This window comes from Asterias rubens, chromosome 1 (genome assembly GCF_902459465.1).
Source record: "Asterias rubens chromosome 1, eAstRub1.3, whole genome shotgun sequence".
Lineage (NCBI taxonomy): Eukaryota > Metazoa > Echinodermata > Asteroidea > Forcipulatida > Asteriidae > Asterias > Asterias rubens.
In genome coordinates this window covers 2,738,507-2,759,962 of record NC_047062.1, presented here as the reverse complement: position 1 = coordinate 2,759,962, position 21,456 = coordinate 2,738,507, and the positions used below count along the sequence as shown (strand labels likewise).

The 21,456-nt window shown below is 37.8% G+C and overlaps 1 protein-coding gene across 1 annotated transcript; it reads left to right on the top strand.

The window, feature by feature from the left end:
• The first annotated feature begins 6,695 nt into the window (after positions 1-6,695).
• On the top strand, positions 6,696-20,566 carry LOC117299993 (acid phosphatase type 7-like). The gene is made up of 13 exons (XM_033783637.1): positions 6,696-6,897; positions 8,820-8,933; positions 9,691-9,882; positions 10,388-10,570; positions 11,463-11,577; positions 12,004-12,072; positions 13,684-13,798; positions 15,425-15,538; positions 16,339-16,375; positions 17,222-17,289; positions 17,689-17,760; positions 19,420-19,554; positions 20,292-20,566. Exons 1-13 carry the CDS (start codon positions 6,891-6,893, stop codon positions 20,355-20,357), a joined length of 1,287 nt encoding a protein of 428 aa, XP_033639528.1. The 5' UTR covers positions 6,696-6,890; the 3' UTR covers positions 20,358-20,566.
• Positions 20,567-21,456: the final 890 nt, after the last annotated feature.

Below are 21,456 nucleotides of genomic sequence, written 5' to 3'. Positions count from 1 at the left end.
CTGGCTATCAACACATCGTCGTCATCATCATCCATAACTGGGACTTCCTCCATGACCTTAACAGTCCCCTTACGCTTGTAATTCTTTTGGGGTTTGTTGGATGGAGTGTTGTCAGATGGAGTGCGAGGTGGTTTGGATCGGCAGACTGGAGCTATGTGACCATGTTTTCCACAGGAGTGACATGTTGCATCTTTAAATCGGCAGTTGTCAGGAGTGTGACCTTTTTTTCCACATCGGTACAAAGATGAAGAAAATGAAGAAGACTTCTTTGTTGTAGCTATGGCATGTACTGCGTTGTTAGGTCTCATTTGTTGTTGTAATTCAACTGCATCTCGGCTTGCGGTTTCCATTGCGATTGCTAATTCTGTAGCTTTCTTCAATGTGAGCTTATCTTCAGCCAATAACCGTTTCTGGATGTTACCATCTCGCAATCCGCAGACAAATCTATCACGTAGAGCCTCATTGAGATACTCTCCGAAGTTACAATGCTCAGCTAACTTGCGTAATTCAGCTTGATAGACGCTGACACGTTCCCCCTCTTTCTGGTCTCTTTTATGAAATCGAAACCTCTCCGCAATTACCAGGGGCTTGGGAGACAGATGTGAAGTCAAAATGTTCACAAGTTCATCATATGTTTTGGAGGAGGGTTTGGCAGGTGTTGTCAAATTCTTCAACAGCCCGTATGTTTTACTTCCAATAAGACTAATCAGAGCCGGTACTTTCTTGTCATCATCAATACTGTTAACCTCAAAATATTGTTCTAAACGTTCAACATAATATGTTGGCCAATCCTCTTCTGCATTATTAAAGGGATCGATTCGCCCGATCATCATAGACGCCATCTTAATGTACATGTACACCGACTATTCACGTTGACTTTGTGTGTGTATAGCATGCACAAAACAGTTAGTATGACCATGCGGAGATCAAGTTGTAAAAGTAACTTTGGAAAAACGGGATCCAAATCACTTATTTTCAGCAAGAAATAATGCTTTAAAATGCCAACACTCTAGTTATAGAGTTGAGGTTTATATTATATTTCAGTTTGATAAAGTTTTAGAGTCATCCTCCTCGCCAGTTTGTGAGATTTTGCATGGGTTTATTAGTACATAAATATAAAGGCTCACCTTGTGTAACTCGCCATATTGGAAGATAAGGAATCACATGTCTCAACCCTTGAGGGCGCTATTTATACAATGAAAGTGGCAATGTGCATACAGGATTAAAGGGCACATCTTACAGTACTTATTATAATAGTACGAGAGATTGAATTCAAGTACTGTATTTAAAATACATTTTAAGTTTTGATGGAAGCAATTTCCCTCCTTTGGGTTAAAGGAACACGTTGCCTTGGATCGGTCGAGTTGGTCTTTGAAAAAGCGTTTGTAACCGTTTGTTATAAAATGCATATGGGTAGAAAGATGTTGTAAAAGTAGAATACAATGACCCACACAAACATGCCTCTAAACTGCACGGTTTTCCTTTTACCTCGTCGACTATACGGTCGGCCAGTTATGGGAGTCAAATTGTTGAATCCCATAAATGGTCGACCGTGCTAGTTCGCACAGTAACATGAAAACCACGCAATTTTGAGGAAGATTTGTGTGGATCATTGTATTCTACTTTTAAAACATCTTTCCAACCATATGCATTTTATAAAAAACGGTTACAAACTCTTTTTATATACCAACTCGTCCGATCCAAGGCAACGTGTTCCTTTAATGACCCAAAAGTCTCAATTTCTGTAAGCTGGTTGCAATGAGATGATTCTTATTCTTATTCTTATTCTTTATTTGGACAATAAACAATTACAAATACAAGCTGACAGTATGACAAATAGATAATTATAAGTACATGTACAAAAGTAAATACAAAGCAAGAAAAACAATAAGGGCACAGGAAATTATAAAACAACCCTAATGTGATGGCCAGGATCAACAGAAGTATAATTAAACACTGTAGCTCGAAAGCCTGTTAATCCAGTCACATAGGGAAGCAAACACACTATATAAAATACTCTCTTTGGAAAACAATAATAATTTGAAATAAATATTAATATAAATAATCTGTTTACACAAAGCACAAATTACAAAACCAAAACCAGAAATTAGACAAGCAAGTAGCAAATAAACAAATAAACAAATAAATAGTTAATTAAAACAAATAAATAAAAAGTATTAACAAATGAATGAATAAATAATTAGAAAAGTACATGTAAAAAAGAGATAAAGCAACAAATAATTCAATAAAGGGATGGATTTAACAAAAAATAGGTCAATCAACGAAAAAGTTAATCAAGCAATCACCTTTTCCACTTAAACTCTTACATCAATAAACAGATGATTAAATATAACTAAAGCAATAAAAACAACAAAACAACAAAACAACAACGAAAATTCAATATATGGCTAAACAAATAGGTGAATCAGTAAATGAATAAATAACAAAAAATAAAATAACAACACACGCAACGGAAATGAGCTCTTTTCCAACATAAATATATCCAACAAAATAAATAATGGATTAATAAATATAAATAAATAAATATAAATAGATAAATATATCAAACAATCAAACAATCAATTAATAAATAAATAAATAAATAAATAAATAAATAAATAAATAAATAAATAAATAAATAAATAAATAAATAAATAAATAAATAAATAAATAAATAAACAAATAAAAACCAAATTTATATAAACAAGATGAAACTAAAAAAAAAAAAAAAAAACGGATCTAAAAACAAAAACAAACAAAAAACTAGTAGGTTTGTTGGGATTGAAGGTCATGATAGTAAATAGATAATTTGTTACAAAAAAACATTCAAAGTATCCAGAATAAGTGAGTCTTTTAAGTATGACGGCAAGTTGCTCCATAAACGAGGAAATGAATGAATTGGCGTGTACTTAAGAGCTTGAGTCCTGACATAGTGGTGGTGAAATGTGGTCAAGTCTAAATGGCGGGTGTTGATTATAGTGTTACACTTTATGGCATCACAGTCAATAAGTCCAAACAAAGACTTAATGGTGAAAACAATGATGTGCTGCTGTCTCCTGTAAGGAAGGCTCATCCAGTTGAGTGATTTTAACCGTTCCTCATAAGGCATGTCACCTCGCCGTTGCTTCAAACACATTCTGCTTGCCCTACGTTGTACCCCTTCTAACTTTGCTGATAAAGTGGCAGTGTATGGGTACCAGGCTGGTAATCCATACTGTAAGATAAAAGAACTAGCGATATGTAAAGGCACCGAAGAGCATGTGAAGATGACCCACCAGCAATCTGCCAAATAAAACCAAGAGTTTTGTTAGCTTTTGATACAATAGTATTCACATGATCGTTCCAGTTCAACTTGTTGTTAACAGTTATCCCGAGGTATTTATATGAAGATACAACACCAAGAGCACTACCTTGGGGTGTGTAAAGAGGAAGATGCTCGTCGTTGGGAGTTTTGCAGCGAGACATTGGGTACGTTCAGACGTGGGGTTAAACTAGTCCTTAATCCAAAAGTGCTAAACTAACCCTGCGTGTGAACGCAATATTCTGGTCCGCGAGGGTTAATTTGACCCACTGAGCTGGGCTAAACTAAACCAAAAAAATTGGTGGACTAGACTTAGCCCAGGTTTTACGACCAACCCCCCGCTGCGAGGCCCAGTAAACCATCGTTGGAACGCAACTGACCTGCTACTTCCGGTCTATTTTAGCCCAAATGACCGCGGCAACAAAGGTGACGTCATTCCACGTGTATGGATGGATCGGCAGCGAGTATTGGGTGGTGTCTTCATGAATCCATGGAGCTATATAATATCTCCTTGCGTCTCTCCGCTGCCTTCCCTTTATGTTACCATTAAGTGTTGGGGCCCCGGTATTCCCCTTCGCCGAAAATGTTTGAAATGGACGTCGCACGAAAACAAGTTCTCATTTTTAGTAGCACTATTTAGTTTTTAAATTCACTTCTTCTGTGTGCAACGCTACTTTATGATAACGAACGGGTTTTGCTTTGAAGAAAGTGGCATCTAATCACAGCTAAGCTACACACACGGGATCGACAATTAAGACCAAAGTTTGGGTTCGAAAACTAGGTTGTATCTGGTTCCTGCCCTCAACAACTTTACGTAACAGTTATACGATTAGCAGACTAATGTTGAATTGAAAAACAATTTTTAACGTAACATGAGAATGTGTGTAGGCTACGACTTCTTAATGACCAAGTTGTGATATATTTACAAAAGTTCACACTCGAAAATAATTTGAAGCTTTCAACAACAACGTGTAAATGTTTCGTTCATCGAGGGCAGTGCGGAACGGAAACTTCAGCGGGCACAATAGAATTGCGTTTGTGCTGGGGCCAAGCAAGGATATGAAGTGATTTTGCCGTCTTTAATGATGGAATACATAATGACCATGAGGTTCGTAGAAACGATAGCGGATCGAAACCCTGATTTCTCTTTGTTGATCCTCATACCATTTTCTGTGCTCCATTGATTGAGCATAGAAAGGTCAGACTGTAAAGATTGTTCATCAGCTGGAGTTTTGATTGGCCGGTAAATGAGGGTGTCATCAGCAAAAAGAAGAGAGGTTGCAGATAGGTTTTTCGAGATGTCACTTATGAAAAGGTTGAAGAGAAGCGGACCGAGGACACTTCCCTGAGGAACTCCAGATGCTACTGGTGCCCAAGAAGAGACGCTTCCACGGTAGGTAACTCGCTGTTGTCGATTAGTGAGAAAGGACTTCAGCCAGTTCCACGTGGGGCCACGAATGTTAAAGTTACGAGCCAGCTTGTTAAAAAGAATGTGGTGAGGGATGAGGTCGAAAGCCTTGCTGAAGTCCGGAAGATGATGTCAAGTCGAGGTGGATGTGGCTTGTCGAGAATACTTGCCCAGTCATGATGCTGTTGGATTAACAACTCATTTTCAATGCTGCCTTTCATCACCAAAGAAGATCCTCAGGTTTTATGCTTCAATATTGTGGCGAATACTGCCTTGCTTTATGTATTGCTAAGTTACCATTTTTAAGGGAATAAAAGGGTAGCGACGAGTTCTTACACGGCTGTTTAAAGCTGGCAGGGTCGAATTGCCGTGTGATAAAGGCTGGAGCCGAAGGCAAGGGCCTTAAGTGCACGGCAAAGCCCTGCAAGGTTTTAAACGGAAGTTTAATAATGAGTCACTACTCTTTTATTCCCAATAATTAATGCCCTTTTGTTAAAAAAACATTTAAAAAATAATATAATTCCAGACACTTTGATAGAGAGGGCGCTATGTACATTTTGTGATTGAACATGATTGAATAAAATACACACTGTGTAATTCCTTGTGGTTAATGTCAATCCTCCGTTTGAAACATTTGATTTATTTCAATGTGCCTCATCAGTCTCATTAGTGGAGTTTAAGGAAATCCCCCTACGTTTTATTTTCCCCCTGTGGCTTCAGATTCCAGAGTGGCGGCTTGGTTAAATTGATAAGATCTTATCAATTTAACCAAGCCGCCACTCTGGAATCTGAAACCATACCCCACACCCCGGAATCGTTACAATGTTGTTTAATGCAATTCCTTTGTATGCTATACCCATTGTGATCATAAACGAGGCAGTTCAACGCTTGCAAACCTTTGAGCCCCTGTAAATACAAGCAGTTTTGTTTGCTAATTCATGAGCGGATAGCAAAGAAAACTTGCTCTCATGACGGTGAGTCATATGACACATAAATTTCTATAGTAGATTTTCACACAGCAATAGTGCACCCTATCCCATTACTAACAATTCATTTTTATTTCATGGATCATGGCTCAATAAGTTTGTCAATGAGTGAGATCGTAAAGCAAAGCAGTACATGTAGTAGATGTTCACGCACTAATGCACTCGTCTGAATTCCCAACATACAGCGGCGTAACTAGACATTTTCATTTGGTGGGGCAAGTGGGGGCAATGATTAAATTTGGGGGGCCAGAGAAGTGCAAGATTATTATTAAATATGTTAACTGATATATAGTTGATACACACCAATGCAGTTTTAAAACAGTCTACATAGTCAGCAGGTAACAAAAGATTGCGAAAACAACAAAATCTTAGAGAACTTGTCATTTTGTATAGATAAAACTTTTCGACTGTATAAAAGGATTAAATTACCAACTGTGATCACCAATAACCAGTTTAGAGTTGTACACAGCATTCTCAAATAGGCTCTGTGGATGTGTAAATACCCAAAACATAATAATATTAGGCCAAGTAAAAATAGAAATGTTCAGCGTCCCCGCCCGCTTCCTTTTTACAGGACACCTCCTTTTTTTTCTTAAGTTTTTGTTATGCACATTTGTTTTTCTTTTCTTTTGAAAAGGGGTTATTTTAATAGATCTCAGCAACAAAAAAAACCCAAAAATGAATGTCTTGTCTGAATGCCTTGACCAAACTGTTTCATTAATGTTTTGTGTATTTCAGCAGCAGAAAAAAACAATTGATATTTGACATTCATGGCGGCCATCTTGAAATAAAAAAATAAAAAAAACCCTCCTCCTTCCTTTTTTGAGAAACCCAGACACTAAACATGTTTCTTTTTTTTACTCGGCCTTATTGTAATAAGTGTAAGCCATCAAAAAAAAAACAAAAAAAACGATCGCGTGCGCACTGCCAACATAACAGCTGGTTAACAAGGAGGGATTAGCTTGATAAGGAGGCTTCTTTGCCAAAATAAACACTACGCAGTGACTTTTGGACTTAAAGTGTGCACTTGACACATGCTTTACCAAATGGTTTGATACATGATAAGAGATGCTAAATATCTAAACTTTGTAGTTCAGATATTATACAACTGTGTTCTGATGTTAGGCTCAACTGCCACTTATGGACAAAATATTTTCCACTGTATCAAGGAAAACGTGACAGAGACTTTTGCAGGATGAAAGGTAATGTCATATATGGGATTTTTGCATTTCTCGGGTGGTGGTATTGAGGGTTTATTGTCATGGTGGTTGTGTTCAAGGGCTTAGGCAAAGATACTAAAGGCCTATTCCGAGCCGTGTGTTCAAGTGATGTTTCTTTGACTTCGTGACCTAAATTCTTTGAGCTGGCTAAGAATAATCAATTAGATGAGTCATGTATGTTATCTTCAAAATAGATGAGCTAATATTATTTGTTACCATTTTGAAAAGTTATGGACAAAATGGACATTTGCTTTTAATCTCTAGGAGTATGTACATGAGTAGGATTTGAAAGTTTGCATGGTGGGAGGACAATCCAGTAAGGTTTGCAGTAACACCATGTACATGGGTAGGATTTGAATCTTTGCATGGTGGAGATACAATCTAGTTAAGGTTTGCAGTAACACCATGTACATGAGTAGGATTTGAAAGTTTGCATGGTGGAGATACAATCTAGTTACGGTTTGCAGTAACACCATGTACATGAGTAGGATTTGAAAGTTTGCATGGTGGAGATACAATCCGGCAAGGCTTGCAGTCACCATGTACATGAGTAGGATTTGAAACTTTGAATGGTGGAGTTACAATCTAGTAAGGTTTGCAGTACACCATGTACATGAGTAGGATTTGAAACTTTGAAGTGGAGATACAATCCGGTAATGCTTGCAGTAACACCATGTACATGAGTAGGATTTGAAACTTTGCGTGGTGGAGTTACAATCCGGTAAGGCTTTCAGTAGCACCATGTAAATGAGTAGGATTTGAAACTTTGCATGGTGGAGTTACAATCTAGTAAGGTTTGCAGTAACACCATGTACGAGTAAGGTTTGAATCTTTGCATGTGTGGAGTCACAATCTAGTATGGTTTGCAGTAGCACCATGTACATGGGTAGGATTTGAAACTTTGAATGGTGGATCTAGTAAGGTTTGCAGTAACACGTGTACACGAGTAGGATTTGAAACTTTGCATGGTGGAGTTAAACTCTGGTAACTGCAGCTACACCATGTACATGAGTAAGGTTTGAAACTTTGCATAGTGGAGATACAATCTAGTATAAGGCTTGCAGTAACACCATGTATAACACGAGTAAGGTTTGAAACTTTGCATGGTGGAGACATAGTTTGGTTTGCGTAGCACCATTTCCACGAGTAAGGTTTGAAACTTTGCATGGTGGAGACATAGTGTGGTTTGCGTAACACCATGTACACGAGTAAGGTTTGAAACTTTGCATGGTGGAGACACAATCTAGTGTGGTTTGCGTAACACCATGTACACGAGTAAGGTTTGAAACTCTGCATGGTGGACACAATCTAGTCAGGTTTGCAGTTACACCATGTATAACGAGTAACGTTTGAAACTTTGCATGGTGGAGACACATGGTAGAAATACAATCTAAAGTAAAGTTTGTTGTAACACGATGTACATGAGTAGGATTTGAAAGTTTGCATGGTGCATGGATACAATCTTTGCGGTAACACTGTGTACATGAGTAGAATTTGAACCTCTGCATGGTTGATACAATCTATTAAGGTCTGTGGTTAACAAACATACATTATTAGGATTTAAAACTTGACATGGTTGGATTACAATTTGCTGTGTAACAAACCTGTACGTGCAACTATCTGTGAGTTGTCATGGCTCTGAGAAGAACCACTTGGTTCCAGCAAGAAGAATCTGTGTTAACACAGATTCATCTTGCTGGAACCACCACAACTCAAACAGAGAGTTTTTATACACAGGGAGCTGAAATTGTCTCTACTTAGCATTTCATTTATTCCCAATTACTGAAACCCAAGATGAGCCACTATGCAATAATTACCACTTTTTGGAGGGACTATCAAAGTTGACCTATGACCTACTAATGTCTAAAACTTGAATTCTGCAGACGTTATTTTTTTTCTTTCAGGAACAGTTGGAATAAACGCATACATATTTCAAGTATGCGTTGCCTTGCTGCTTGTTGTCAACAGCTATGGTGAAATTTGGTACCAGCCTGAACAAGTTCACCTATCAGCTACGGGTAAATTGCACCGCCATACATTTTGTGGGTTCAAAAGAAAATGAAAATTTTTGTGTTTAAAGCCATTGGACACTTTCGGTAAACAGTATTGTCCAAAGGCTCACACTTCGTGTGTTACAACTTATATATAAAATAACAAACCTGTGAAAATTTACGCTCAATCGGTCATCGGAGTCGGGAGAAAATAACGGGAAAAACACACCCTTGTTTCCGCACGTTTCGCCGTGTCATGACATGTGTTTAAAATGTGTTTAAATGTGTTTAACATAAATTCGTAATTCTCGATATCTAGAATTTGTAATTGTTTTAATGTTTTCTCAAAAAGTAAAGCAATTCATGGAATAATATTTCAAGAGAAGTCTTTCACCATTACCTTCTGTATGTAAACCATGCAAGTTATTTGTAAATCTGTGAACTTTTATTTTGTTGTTGTTCCGAAAGTGTATAATGGCTTCAAAGAAAGACATAAGCAGCATCCGAGTAAAAACATTCTCTTTTGAACAAATTTCATATGTTGAACATTTAAATCTGCGGTTGTAGCTTTGGAACATGTGCCAGAGTCTTATATTATGCAGCACGATTATTATTTTAAAGAAATGGGATTCCATTGTGTACAATCTACAGGATTCCTTTTTTAGTTTTCGTCTTTATTAACTTTGAACGAAAAAAATGGAAATAGTTTAGACTTAATTTTGCTGATGATATTTTGTTAACCTGTTGATTGGTTTTTATGTTCCTACATTGTTCTATTTTAAAGGAAACCCAACCGAAATGATAGTAACATGGAGTACCTTCAATGACACCGAGTCACAGGTTCAGTTTGGAGTGACTGCGGCCAAATCCACATCTTCAGGTTCAAGTACAAAATTTGTAGATGGCGGTCCAGAAAAACACACACAGTTCATCCACCGGGTGAAACTAACCAAGTTAAAACCTGGAACCAAATATGGTAAATTAAAGCAGATTTATGTTATTTAATTTTGCTCCACTCATAGGCCTACTACATAGTTGTACTATTTGTCATGAACAGTATTCAGCGGTCTCACTTTGGTGTGTATTATGTTTTCCAGTTTCACAAGATTTTGTTTTTCTCGTTCAAATTCGTTTCAACCATTCTATTTCATATAGAGGCAACCCAGACTACACTTTGACCATTAGTGTTTTTTGTTTACTGATTGATCAAATTGAATGCCTGACCAGTTCTTGCAGCTTGCTTCTACGAAATTGTTTGATCATTTTATTCGAGCAGATGCTAATAGTAGTGAAATTACTTTTGTTGACTATTGAAATGCTGACTTATTTGAAAATTCTTGTTTAAATCGAAATTCGCTGGGTGTTAAAAATGAATTGTTGAAATTGGCTGGGAAAACCTATATTAAAATACATCCGTTTGGAATAGAAATGTTGGGCAACAAAACAACTTGTTTTAAAACTTGCTCCACAACCATTTACAGTTTATCGCTGTGGAAGTAAAAAGGGCTGGAGTTTGCTCTTTTTCTTCAAGGCTGTGGAGAACAGGACCGACTGGAGCCCTCGCTTCTCCATTTATGGAGACATGGGTAATGAGAATGCACAGTCGTTAGCACGACTACAACGAGGCACACAGGATGGGACGTTGGATGTAATATTACATGTTGGTGAGTCATTTGGCATCTTTACCAGTTTACCCAACTTACAAACTGTTGTCATACATTTGCTTTTAGGGATATCGTGTGCTAACACTTCGCATTCTTCGTGTTTAGTTACCGTCTTAGCTGTTGACATTTATCAACACGCTTTTCCTGGGTTAAAATGTTGGCTTTTTGATGTTGATTTCCTGTCCATATATGACACTGAATTATAGGCCTATACCGAATTTGTAAAGAGCTGAAACAAAATAATACACCGTAGTCGCATGCAGACCGTGTTCATAATTTGCGTTGTATCCTAGAATGAAATAACAGCCTCAGAAAATTTTGGACTAATATGTTGTGTGTGTCAACTTTTCAGCAGGTTAATATAATTTTCAGCTTTCATGTTGCCTTGTTTTTCAGATTCAGTTTTCTCGAATTATTATGACTTAATTTTAGGGGAAATGTTTCTGAGAAAAAAACATTGTTGTTCGAAAAAAAACCAAAAAAACATTGTTGTTCGAACTCCCTACCTGAACGAACTCCCTACCTGAATCTAATTCAAATTCACTTGGTATATTGAAGAATACATCCTCTCTCATAAAGAAGCATTTTGTTTACTCTGCTTGTGTGATGCTTGTGTGATGCTACTTTCTGTTTTAGGCTTTATGCTGGTGTTTTTTTGCAGAGCAGCGCCATGCTTGGGCGCCGCTTGCGGCGGATACCTGCGCTTTAAAAGTTCCAATTATTGTCATCCTTTATAGTTTAATAGCTTGCAGACATTATGCTGGTATTCTAATACCAATCACTGTTAAACTGTTGAAGAAAGACACCAGTTATGAGTTTCCTTACAGTTGGCCTTACTGTTACAGTGTTTGTATTTCACAATGTTAACTCCTTGTGAATTGTTTGATTGCAGGTGACTTTGGGTACGATCTGGACACTAACAACGGCCATGTTGGTGACGAGTTCATGAGGCAGATTGAGCCTGTGGCTGCTTATATGACATGTGCTGGAAACCATGAATCCGCTTAGTAAGTTATAGAGTGATTTGATTTCCAATCCACAAAGGTTAACAAAACATAGTGAATCATGAATAATATTTTACAAACAAATGCATTCGTAACCCAATGATGTATAATAAAACATAAAACAAACATAGGCCTAATCTAGAAAAGACAATCGAAAAAAAAATAGCAGAAAACAAAAACTAAACACCAATGCAAAACACATGGTGATGGCGTCGGAGGGGGCCATAGAATGCAGAGCTTGTCGAGTACGGACCCAAACTATCTACGAGCACGATCTTTACATTCTAAATAATCAAACAATTTCAGGGTTGAATAAAAGTGACATGCGCAGCTGACACCAAATGATACACAATGTAATTAACGACATCAGCTAGTTACAGTTTAAATTGACAATTTTTGCATGCTTGTTTTAAATTTCTATTTCAACAGCAATTTTTCAAACTACAAGAATCGCTTCACTATGCCTCTTTATGGTGACAACCAAAACCTGTGGTACAGGTAGGACATTTTCCAGCTTGTTTTTAACACCTTTTTAGTTGAAGGATTGGGTACTTTTTCTAACACATAACACAATGTCCACAGATTTACAATAAACTTACACCGTTTGAAGATATTGATGGTATAAAGCTTACCTTTGAGAAATGAGTAAAACAATGTCACGAATATTTTTTTATATGCAATAATAATGTTCGTCTTTAGAGAATTCCCCCCCTTTTGTCGTGACTTGTTTTACTAAATTTTTAGAAACTACAGCACCTCAGTAAGTAATATTTTAAGGGAAGCTTTCCACCATCATTATCTTAAAATCGTGTAAGTTTAATGTAAATAGGTGGACATTGTATTTTGTGTCCTACAAAAAAGCCTGCAGACCCTTTAAAGCAATTGGACACTTTCGGTAAACAGTATTGTCCAAAGGCCCACACTTCGTGTATCACACTTAAATATAAAATAACAAACCTGTGAACACCATCGGAGTCGGGAGAAAATAACGGGAAAACCCACCCTTGTTTCCGCACGTTTCACCGTGTCATGACATAAATCTGTAATTCTCGATATCGAGAATTGATAATTGTTTTAATGTTTTCTCAAAAAGGAATCATTTCATGGAATAATATTTCAAGAGAAGTCTTTCAACATTACCTTCTGTAAACCCTGTAGGTTATTTGTAAATCTGTGAACTTTTTTTTGTTTTTCTGTTCCGAAAGTGCCAATGGCTTTAAAGCGCATCAGAATGAGCGGATACGAGCAGTAGGAAAAAGCCTTAAGCAGGTCAGATCCATTCTTCATCACACACCCTTAAACAATGTTCTGTTTTTGTATATTATTTTAATGGTGTGTGTAAGCTTATCTATTACTGCGTTATTATGAGAAACAAAATATCAAAAGCGTGTGATTTTCTTTAGTATTTCTTCCTGCAAAGGATTTTATTGTGCATGGATATCAAGTATTTGGAATGCAAATACTACCCATGTGTATAAAAGATCTAATCAACGGCTTTACTTTTTTAAGGAAACTGAAATCGTTTAACGTAAACACGAATATTCTTAAGCTTTGTTGTCAAAGTACAATTCAATCTAGTTTAAGCTTTTGTCGTGTCTGTTGGTGTCTGTTGGAATCTAACTCTAAGAAGCTAAACGAGCTAGCAAGATTATTGGAGCTGACGTTTAAATGCATGCGGGAGACTTTGTATCATTTCTCAAGACAATAAGATCATCTGTGACCCCAGCCACCCTCTACACCCTCACATTATCCAAAACCACTTAGGCAAGAAGCGACAGCTATGCTTAAAGACCAACGGGTTTAAGGATTCCTTTCTCCCTAGTGCAATTAAGCTTTTTAACTGCTCAGTAGATGGTCGAGATAATTTGGTTCACTCTTATTTTGTACTTTTTACATGTTCCCCACATATTTTTATCTTTATATTTGTATATATCTGTTTATTGTAATTTTATTCTTGTTGTCTATTGTTGCTATGCCTTTCTTGTATATATTGTACAGTCTCCTTTACACATGGAAGACAAAATTCATTTTTTTATCATGACAATAAATATTTTTAATCCAATCTTTAATCTATCAGAAAAATGTATACTTTTCATTCGTCTTCCTCAGCTGGAACATCAACTCAGCCCATATTATTTCATTTTCCACCGAGGTTTATTTTTTTGGCGACGTTTCAAATGAAACAAAGACTAACCAGTTCAAGTGGCTAGAAGCAGACCTTATGGTAGGTTGATTATAAAATTGTCACAACGAATAATTAACAATAACTATTAAAGGCACCGGACACTATTGGTGTTAGTTACTAGTTTTTGAGAAAGAAGTAGTCTCTCACTAAAATAATTGAATTGAATTCGAGACCTCACGCTAACGTCTCGAAATCACACAACTTCGTGTGACATGGGTATTTTTTCTTATCTCTCACTTCGTCGACCACTTGAGCTCAAATTTTCACAGTTTTTTTTTTGTATGCATATGTTGAGATACACCAAGTGAAAAGACTGGTCTTTGACAATTACCAAAAGTGTCCAGTGCCTTTAATGAGTCAATACCACCCATCTTATATGTAAAGACTTGCAACTGATTTGTAACTTGCGCCGTGTCGAAAGTTTCGTGAAAGCGGCTCGTGGTGTGTCACTATATAATGCAAAATTTAGGATATCCAAAACACAAACGGTACAATTTTGAATGCAGAAGTGGAATAAGTATCAACGTTCTCTTCAGCTTCTGTCTCTTTAATGCCAATTTGTATGTTCATCCTCGAGATCGTACGTGCCGCCAATCTAGCAACTGAGCTCTCTTGCTTAAGTTGGCGGTCTCCCTATTTTTCAAGATCTTTGTTCAGGGACGCCAGTCGAAAACAAACTGTAACTGCATGCCGGTGTCAGATGCAATTGTGTCCGCCATGCAATACTGTCCGCTCCGGACACTTTTGCATATGCAATCGTGTCCAGGGCTATGCAAAAACCGTAAGCGAACGTGCATGCACTGAACGTACGTATTTGCACCATGAATATTCACGTATTTTTTGTTTGCAGCGAATACCCAACGACCGAACATTTCCCATGTCATTCTTGACAAGCACTTAGCTTGTAAAAATATGGCGAACGTGTTCCGTCGAACAAGGGCGTTTAATTAACTGCAAGGACGGCTTTTCAAGGGGCGGACACAACTGCATATGCAAACGTGTCCGGGCGGACACAATTGCATTATGCAGCAGCGGTCGGGCGGACACGATTGCATATGCGAAACCGTCCGGCGGACATTTTTGCATATGCAAAAATGTCCTCCGGATAGTATTGTACAGAGGACATAATTGCATGCGACACCGGCCACATGTTTGGTTTTGACAGTGGTTTGTAAATTATGCCGCAGCGGCCGGGAGGAAACGATTGCATACGCGAAACCGTCCGGCGGACATTTTTGCATATGCAATAATTTCCTCCGGATAGTATTGCACAGAGGACATAATTGCATGCGACACCGGCCGCACGTTTGGTTTTAACAGTGGTTTGTACATTATGCAGCAGCGGTCGGGCGGACACGATTGCATATGCGAAACCGTCCGGCGGATATTTTTGCATATGCAATACTATCCTCCGGATAGTATTGCACAGAGGACATAATTGCATGCGACACCGTTCATAAATTATAGCTAGGTATCGCATCCATTATAGCTAGGTATCGCATCCATCCAAGAGTTATCTCTTATTTTTTTTTTAAATGCAGGCCAAGGCCAAATATTTGATGAAATCCCCCGAAATTAAAACAATAAGTATACTCCTTCAAGAACCAATGGCATTCTGTGCCCCGATTATTTTGTTTTGTGATGTTTTGTTTTTCTTGCATATAGGAAGCCAATAAACCCGAAAGGAGAGCCCAGTATCCGTGGATAATAACAATGGGTCATCGACCTATGTATTGCTCCGACTCCGACCGTGATGACTGCACTAAACAAAGGAGCCTGGTGAGATTAAAAAGTCAAATAGGCCTTCGGTATTCCCGCCCAATGTCAGAGAAATGTCGTTCGATTTTATTAACAAAAGTGCCTTAAATTTGATAAGCACGCATACAATTTATTTGTTTTTGGTATTGACACATTTCCCAATGGTGTCTTTGAGCATAAATGAGTTTTAGATTACAGAAACAAAAATCAGCAAGACGCATACTCGATTTATACAAATAAATTCTGCATATCTCATTCTCAACCTCCATTTGTATACTTAATTAATAATTTTGGATTAAATAAATGTCTTAAGAGACTCTACAACACTATAGAACCATTAGTCTTCATTTAAACGTTTACATGGTTGTCGAATATTTTGACTAAATAAAGCATTCATGCCCTCAAAAGTCGAACAGAATTCCTCGATGTTAGAGAAAACAAAGTATTAAAGGAACACGTTGCCTTGGATCGGTCGAGTTGGTCCACAAAAAGTGTTTTTTTTTTAATAAAATGCATATGGTTGGGAAGATGTTGTAAAAGTAGAATACAATGATCCACACAAATTTGCCTCAAAATTGCGTGGTTTTCCGTTTACTGTGCGAGCTAACACGGTCGGCCATTTATGGTAGTCAAACAATTTGACTCCCATAAATGGCCGACCGTGTTAGTCGACGAGGTAAAAGGAGAACTGTGCAATTTCTAGGCATGTTTGTGTAGATCATTGTATTCTACTTTTACAACATCTTTCTACCCATATGCATTTTATGACTAACGGTTACAAACGCTTGTTCCTTTAACTTTTATTTGTTGGTTTACCACAGGTCAGAAGTGCCTTGGAAGATATGTTCTACAAATACGGTAAGTTGGGATTTCTGGGTGGCCCAATTTCTAGAGCTGATTGTGAGCAGACATTTTAACAGATTTCTGCAAAGCAAACAAATATTAAGGATACCAATTGCACGTGGTGACGTCACAAGGTAGGCGTTACTGCTGGGGTGCTTTGTGCGTTTTAAACCCTATAAAATAGAGCCGGAGTGTCTTTGTATGGTGACTTATTTTGTCAATACTTATACCTTTTCTAGAGTATATAAACAAATCAGGGTATCATAAACTCGTCGTGTGCATAATAGGTTCTACGCCCTTTAGGCACACGAAGTACCCACCCCACCCCCGGGGGAAAAGGCCGTAAGCAATAACATAAATACCGAAAAGTGGAATTCTGCATTACTGTTGCATATTTGTTAGAATATTATTCACAAAGACTAAAGTTTTCCCATGCGGATTTTAGAAAACTGGTTAAACTTTCATAAGCAGTTTTCTTAAAGACAGCTTTGCACATTAATTGCTTACGGTCGCCCCTTTCTCTGGTAAAATACGTCCATCTTCCGGCCACAAGGTGAACCTTTGCTGTAATCCATTTACCTTTTTGATACCAATAAAAGATGGATTGCAAAGCGTCACCAACCGCCATATAATTTGATGTATAAACAATGCAAGAGTGCATGCGTGTACGCTCTCGCACAGCTCTTATAACCAATTTGAATTATAGCCTCGCATTCATCAAATACGGCGGTTGGTGATGCGTATTGCATCCATCTATATGTTGCTATGGCCAAGTTTAACGTTACAGTGAAATTAATTTAAGTATTTTATGTATATTACTACTTGATACATATTTTTGAATTATGATTATCCTTTATATAGGGGTAGACCTGGAACTGTGGGCCCATGAACATAACTATGAACGTCTATGGCCGGTATATAAAGAAAAGGTCAGTGAAGTCATTACAGGAGAACACCACCAGGCTATAAGGCCACATAAAAAGAAATGTTGATCGTCCCCGCCCGACCGTTCAAAACCCCCGACCCCATTTTTTTTGTTTTTTAAATTTTATTATAAAAAACATGTCTGGATATCTCTTTATACTTATACTGCCCAGATTTTTCAGCTGATATTTTTTAAAAATGTACAGGTTTGAAAAGATGTTTAAAGAAGGTTTTTATTCATGTTTGCAAAGCAAAACAAATTCTTCAAATATTTACTTGGGCTACACTGTGCTTAGTTGTTTGAAAAAGTTTACAGAAAATGTCATCTAGGAGTTAAATTTGTTTGCCAAAACTATTGAAAACATCAAAAACACACAAACCCTCTGTTTTAATTCCCATTTCAGGTTTACAATGGCAGTAAAGAGGCACCTTACACTAACCCCAAGGCACCAGTACACATCATCACTGGATCTGCTGTAAGTTTGCCCAAAAAGTATATACAGGTACAAACCTGTCTGTACGACGCAGGTGTAACTGCCCTCCAAATGTCGGGTTCAACAGAGGGGGTTATTCAGGGGGTTTACCAGCATGAAGAAAGAACAAAGGACAGAGAAACGATAATATTTTAAATTTGTAGTTTTATTTGTTTCTTTGAAGACGCTGGACACTATTGGTAATTGTCTGAGACCAGTCTTCTCATTTGGAGTATCTCAACATATGCATAAAATAACAAACCTGTGAAAATTTGGGTTCAATCGGTCATCGAACTTGCGAGATAGTAATGAAAGAAGAAACAACCTTTGTCACACGAAGTTGTGTGCGTTTATGCTAGGAGTCCACTGGGCCAGCGCCAGTTGGTGCCAGTTCGCGCCACAGATTATGTGATTGGCGCGTAGTGGCTCGCTGTGGCGCCGAATTAATGTCCGCTCGGCATGTGTCGCCAAGTGGAATAAACTGGGTGCCATGTGGCGTGCGCCAAATGCCACCCGGCTTGCTCCAAAATGTTGCGCCAGTTTGCGCCAGTTCGCGCCATTAACACGGCCATTTGATTCCAAAATTCACACTGTTGGCGCCATTCGCGCCAATAGACGGCTACTTTGTGCCACTTGGTGATTAGTTTGTGCCAAAGGTCGCCAAATGGGTTTGAACTTGCCGCCGCTTGGCGCTATTTGCCGACTATATAAATATCAGCCATCGGCTACCTGGTTCAGACCCTCCTCAGCTGCTGTATGAACAACATCTCTACTAAATATTTACAATTTTGATAAGGTGCCACTTGGCGCCAAGGAGTGGCGCCATGTGACGCCACTACATTCCAGTGGATTCCAATAGGCGGGTTGTTTGCGCCAAAGGGCGATATGTTCGCGCCATTTGGTGCCACTTGGCGCTGATTGCTCGATGCAAGTGGCGCGACGAAAATTTCAAACATTTTGAAATTTTCTTGCCGCCACATTCAAATCTGGTGCCGTGGGCCACCACGAACCAGTTGGGAGGCAGTTTGAGCCACTACACGCCACTAGGCACCTTATTGGTGACACGAGGCGCCACAGTAAATTGCATTGGCGCAAACTGGCACCAACTGGCGCTGGCCCAGTGGACTCCTAGCATGAGATGGTTGATTTCGAGACCTCAAGTTCTAAAACTGAGGTCTCGAAATCAAATTCGTGGAAAATTACTTCTTTCTCGAAGACTATGGCACTTCAGAGGGAGCCATTTCTTACAATGTTTTATACCATTAACCTCTCCCCATTACTCGTTAGCAAGTAAGGTTTTACGATAACAATTATTTTGAGTAGTTACTATAATAGTGTCCACTGCCTTTAAAATAAATAACGCAAATCATCCTTTCTGCCTTCCCAGTAACCAATTGCGGTTTATTATTTATTAAGAATCTCCATTCCTGAAGCCTTTCTTAGATTCAAATCTTTGGGTGAAAATGATGATTTCTTCAAAACTAAAGCTTCTCAAAATGTTTTATAATATCAACAGCTCTTCAGTGCTGCTTACCAGGTAATTGTTTTATGGTCATTAACTTGAAGAGATATTACCAAAAGTGTAGCCTGTCTTTAACGCAAGTTTTCGCTGACACCCCCTTTTACATTTGAAATAATACAACTTTCTTCCCATCTCCACAGGGATGTAAAGAGAGACATGATCTGTTTTTATTCTCCAAGCCGTGGGATGCATTCCGTTCTATTGACTACGGTTATAGTGTCATGCAGATTAGGAACAAAACTCATCTAACTTGGGAACAGGTGTCTGATGATCAGGTGATAAAGGAATGCATTTTTTTGCATCTTCCAAAAATAAATAATGTAACGTTCATGTGGACAAATGTTAAACTGTTATCATACTTGTCTAAAATGTATGGCTAGGTTTCTAGCCGTATATAAAGTATTTGCCAGTTGGTTTGAAAATATAAATAAGAAATGTACATTTTGCTGTTTTTCCTCATGTAATGATGCAATCTTATTTATTATTTTTTAAAGTTGCTTATCCAGATTTCCCAGATAGAACATCGTTCTATTTTTTTCCTCCCCCCCCCCTCTCTCTCTCTGAACGAATGTCGACAGTTAGACACAGCAAAAACGTACACAAATGTTCACCAACGGCATGGGCATGGCATAAAATGCATGTAGGCCCTTTTACCGGTAATATGTAAAATATTTGTAACATGGCTGATGGGCGTGAAAATATTTTTGAGATACCGACAATAATTCATGTTTAGACTCCAATTAACTATCACTAACTAATAATTGGAAACTGTTAGTTTGTGCAATATCTTAAATGAAGGGTTGTAACTTTCCACAATCTATAAAATAGCTATAAAACTTAAATGTTGAGGTAAATTCAGCCAAAATCTGACCCATTTAACATTCGCTTTAGAGTTAGAGCACCAGGAAATGTGTGGGGCGGATGCACAATCATTATACATTTTGCTCTGTATCCGTGAATTCTAACATTATATAACAAGTCTTTGTTTTGTATGCACTTTATTTTGTTTCAGAGTGGAAAAGTGATTGACAAGTTTACCCTCATCAAAGATCGCCATGGGCCCGAAGCGTGGCTATGATCTTTCCTTTCAGATTCCTGCTGACAAATCAGTTTATTTCAGCAAAATTATATTTAAGATCGTGATTAAAAAAACTGAAAGAAAATATACATTTGGGTTCGTTCATGAAAAGGGTGCTGTTCTTTAACGGCATTTTTATGGTATTTTTTTTAATGGTTGGTTGAAGGCAACAAATTTAAATGCAGTGGACACTATTGGTAATTATTCAAAGTTAGCATACAAACTTACTTGGTAACAAGCAATGGAGAGCTGTTGATAGTATAAAACATTGTGAGAAGCGGCTCCCTCTGAAGGAACGTAGTTTTCGAGAAAGAAGTATTTTTATATTTGAATTTTATCTCGAGACCTAAAAATTAACTTTTGATGTCCCGAAATCGAGCATCTGAAAGCACACAACTTCGTGGGACAAGGGTGTTTTTTCCCTCATAGTTATCTCGCAACTTCGACGACCAATTGAGTTCAATATTTCACAGGTTTGTTATTTAGTGCATAGGCTATGTTTGAGGTGCACCAAGTGAGAAGACTGGTCGTTGGCAATTACCAAATGTGTCCATGTGTCTATTAAAGAGGACATGTCACTTGTCACATGTTAGCATTTTTTTTCAGCAAGAAACATTTTTCCTGAACCCCGAGAGAGTTGAGAATATTTTCACTCGCTTTTAACTTGCTTTATGATCACAATGGGTATTGCATTAGATTATTCAGGAAGCACATTGACAAACTTATTGAACCTCTTTGAACTTCTTTGTGGATAAAAGACTGCAATGAAAATCAATTGTTAATGGGTTGCAGTGGTGCGTGTAACCATACAAATGAAAAGGTCAAATGACTGTCGTGTGAGCAAGTTTTCAAGCTGTCGGCTCATACAAAAATAGCAAACAAAACTGCTTGTATTTGCAGGGGATCAAAAGTTTGTAAACTTTTAACTGCTTTGCTTTATAGTTATAATTGGTATAGCATTACGTTATTAAGGAATAACAGTGAAGAACTAATTGAAGAAAAAAAAACACGAGGAATTTCTTTGTGAAAAAGATTGCAATGATAATGACTTGTTAATCCAACAACAAAATGTCATTGCAACCAGCTTATTAAAAAGAAA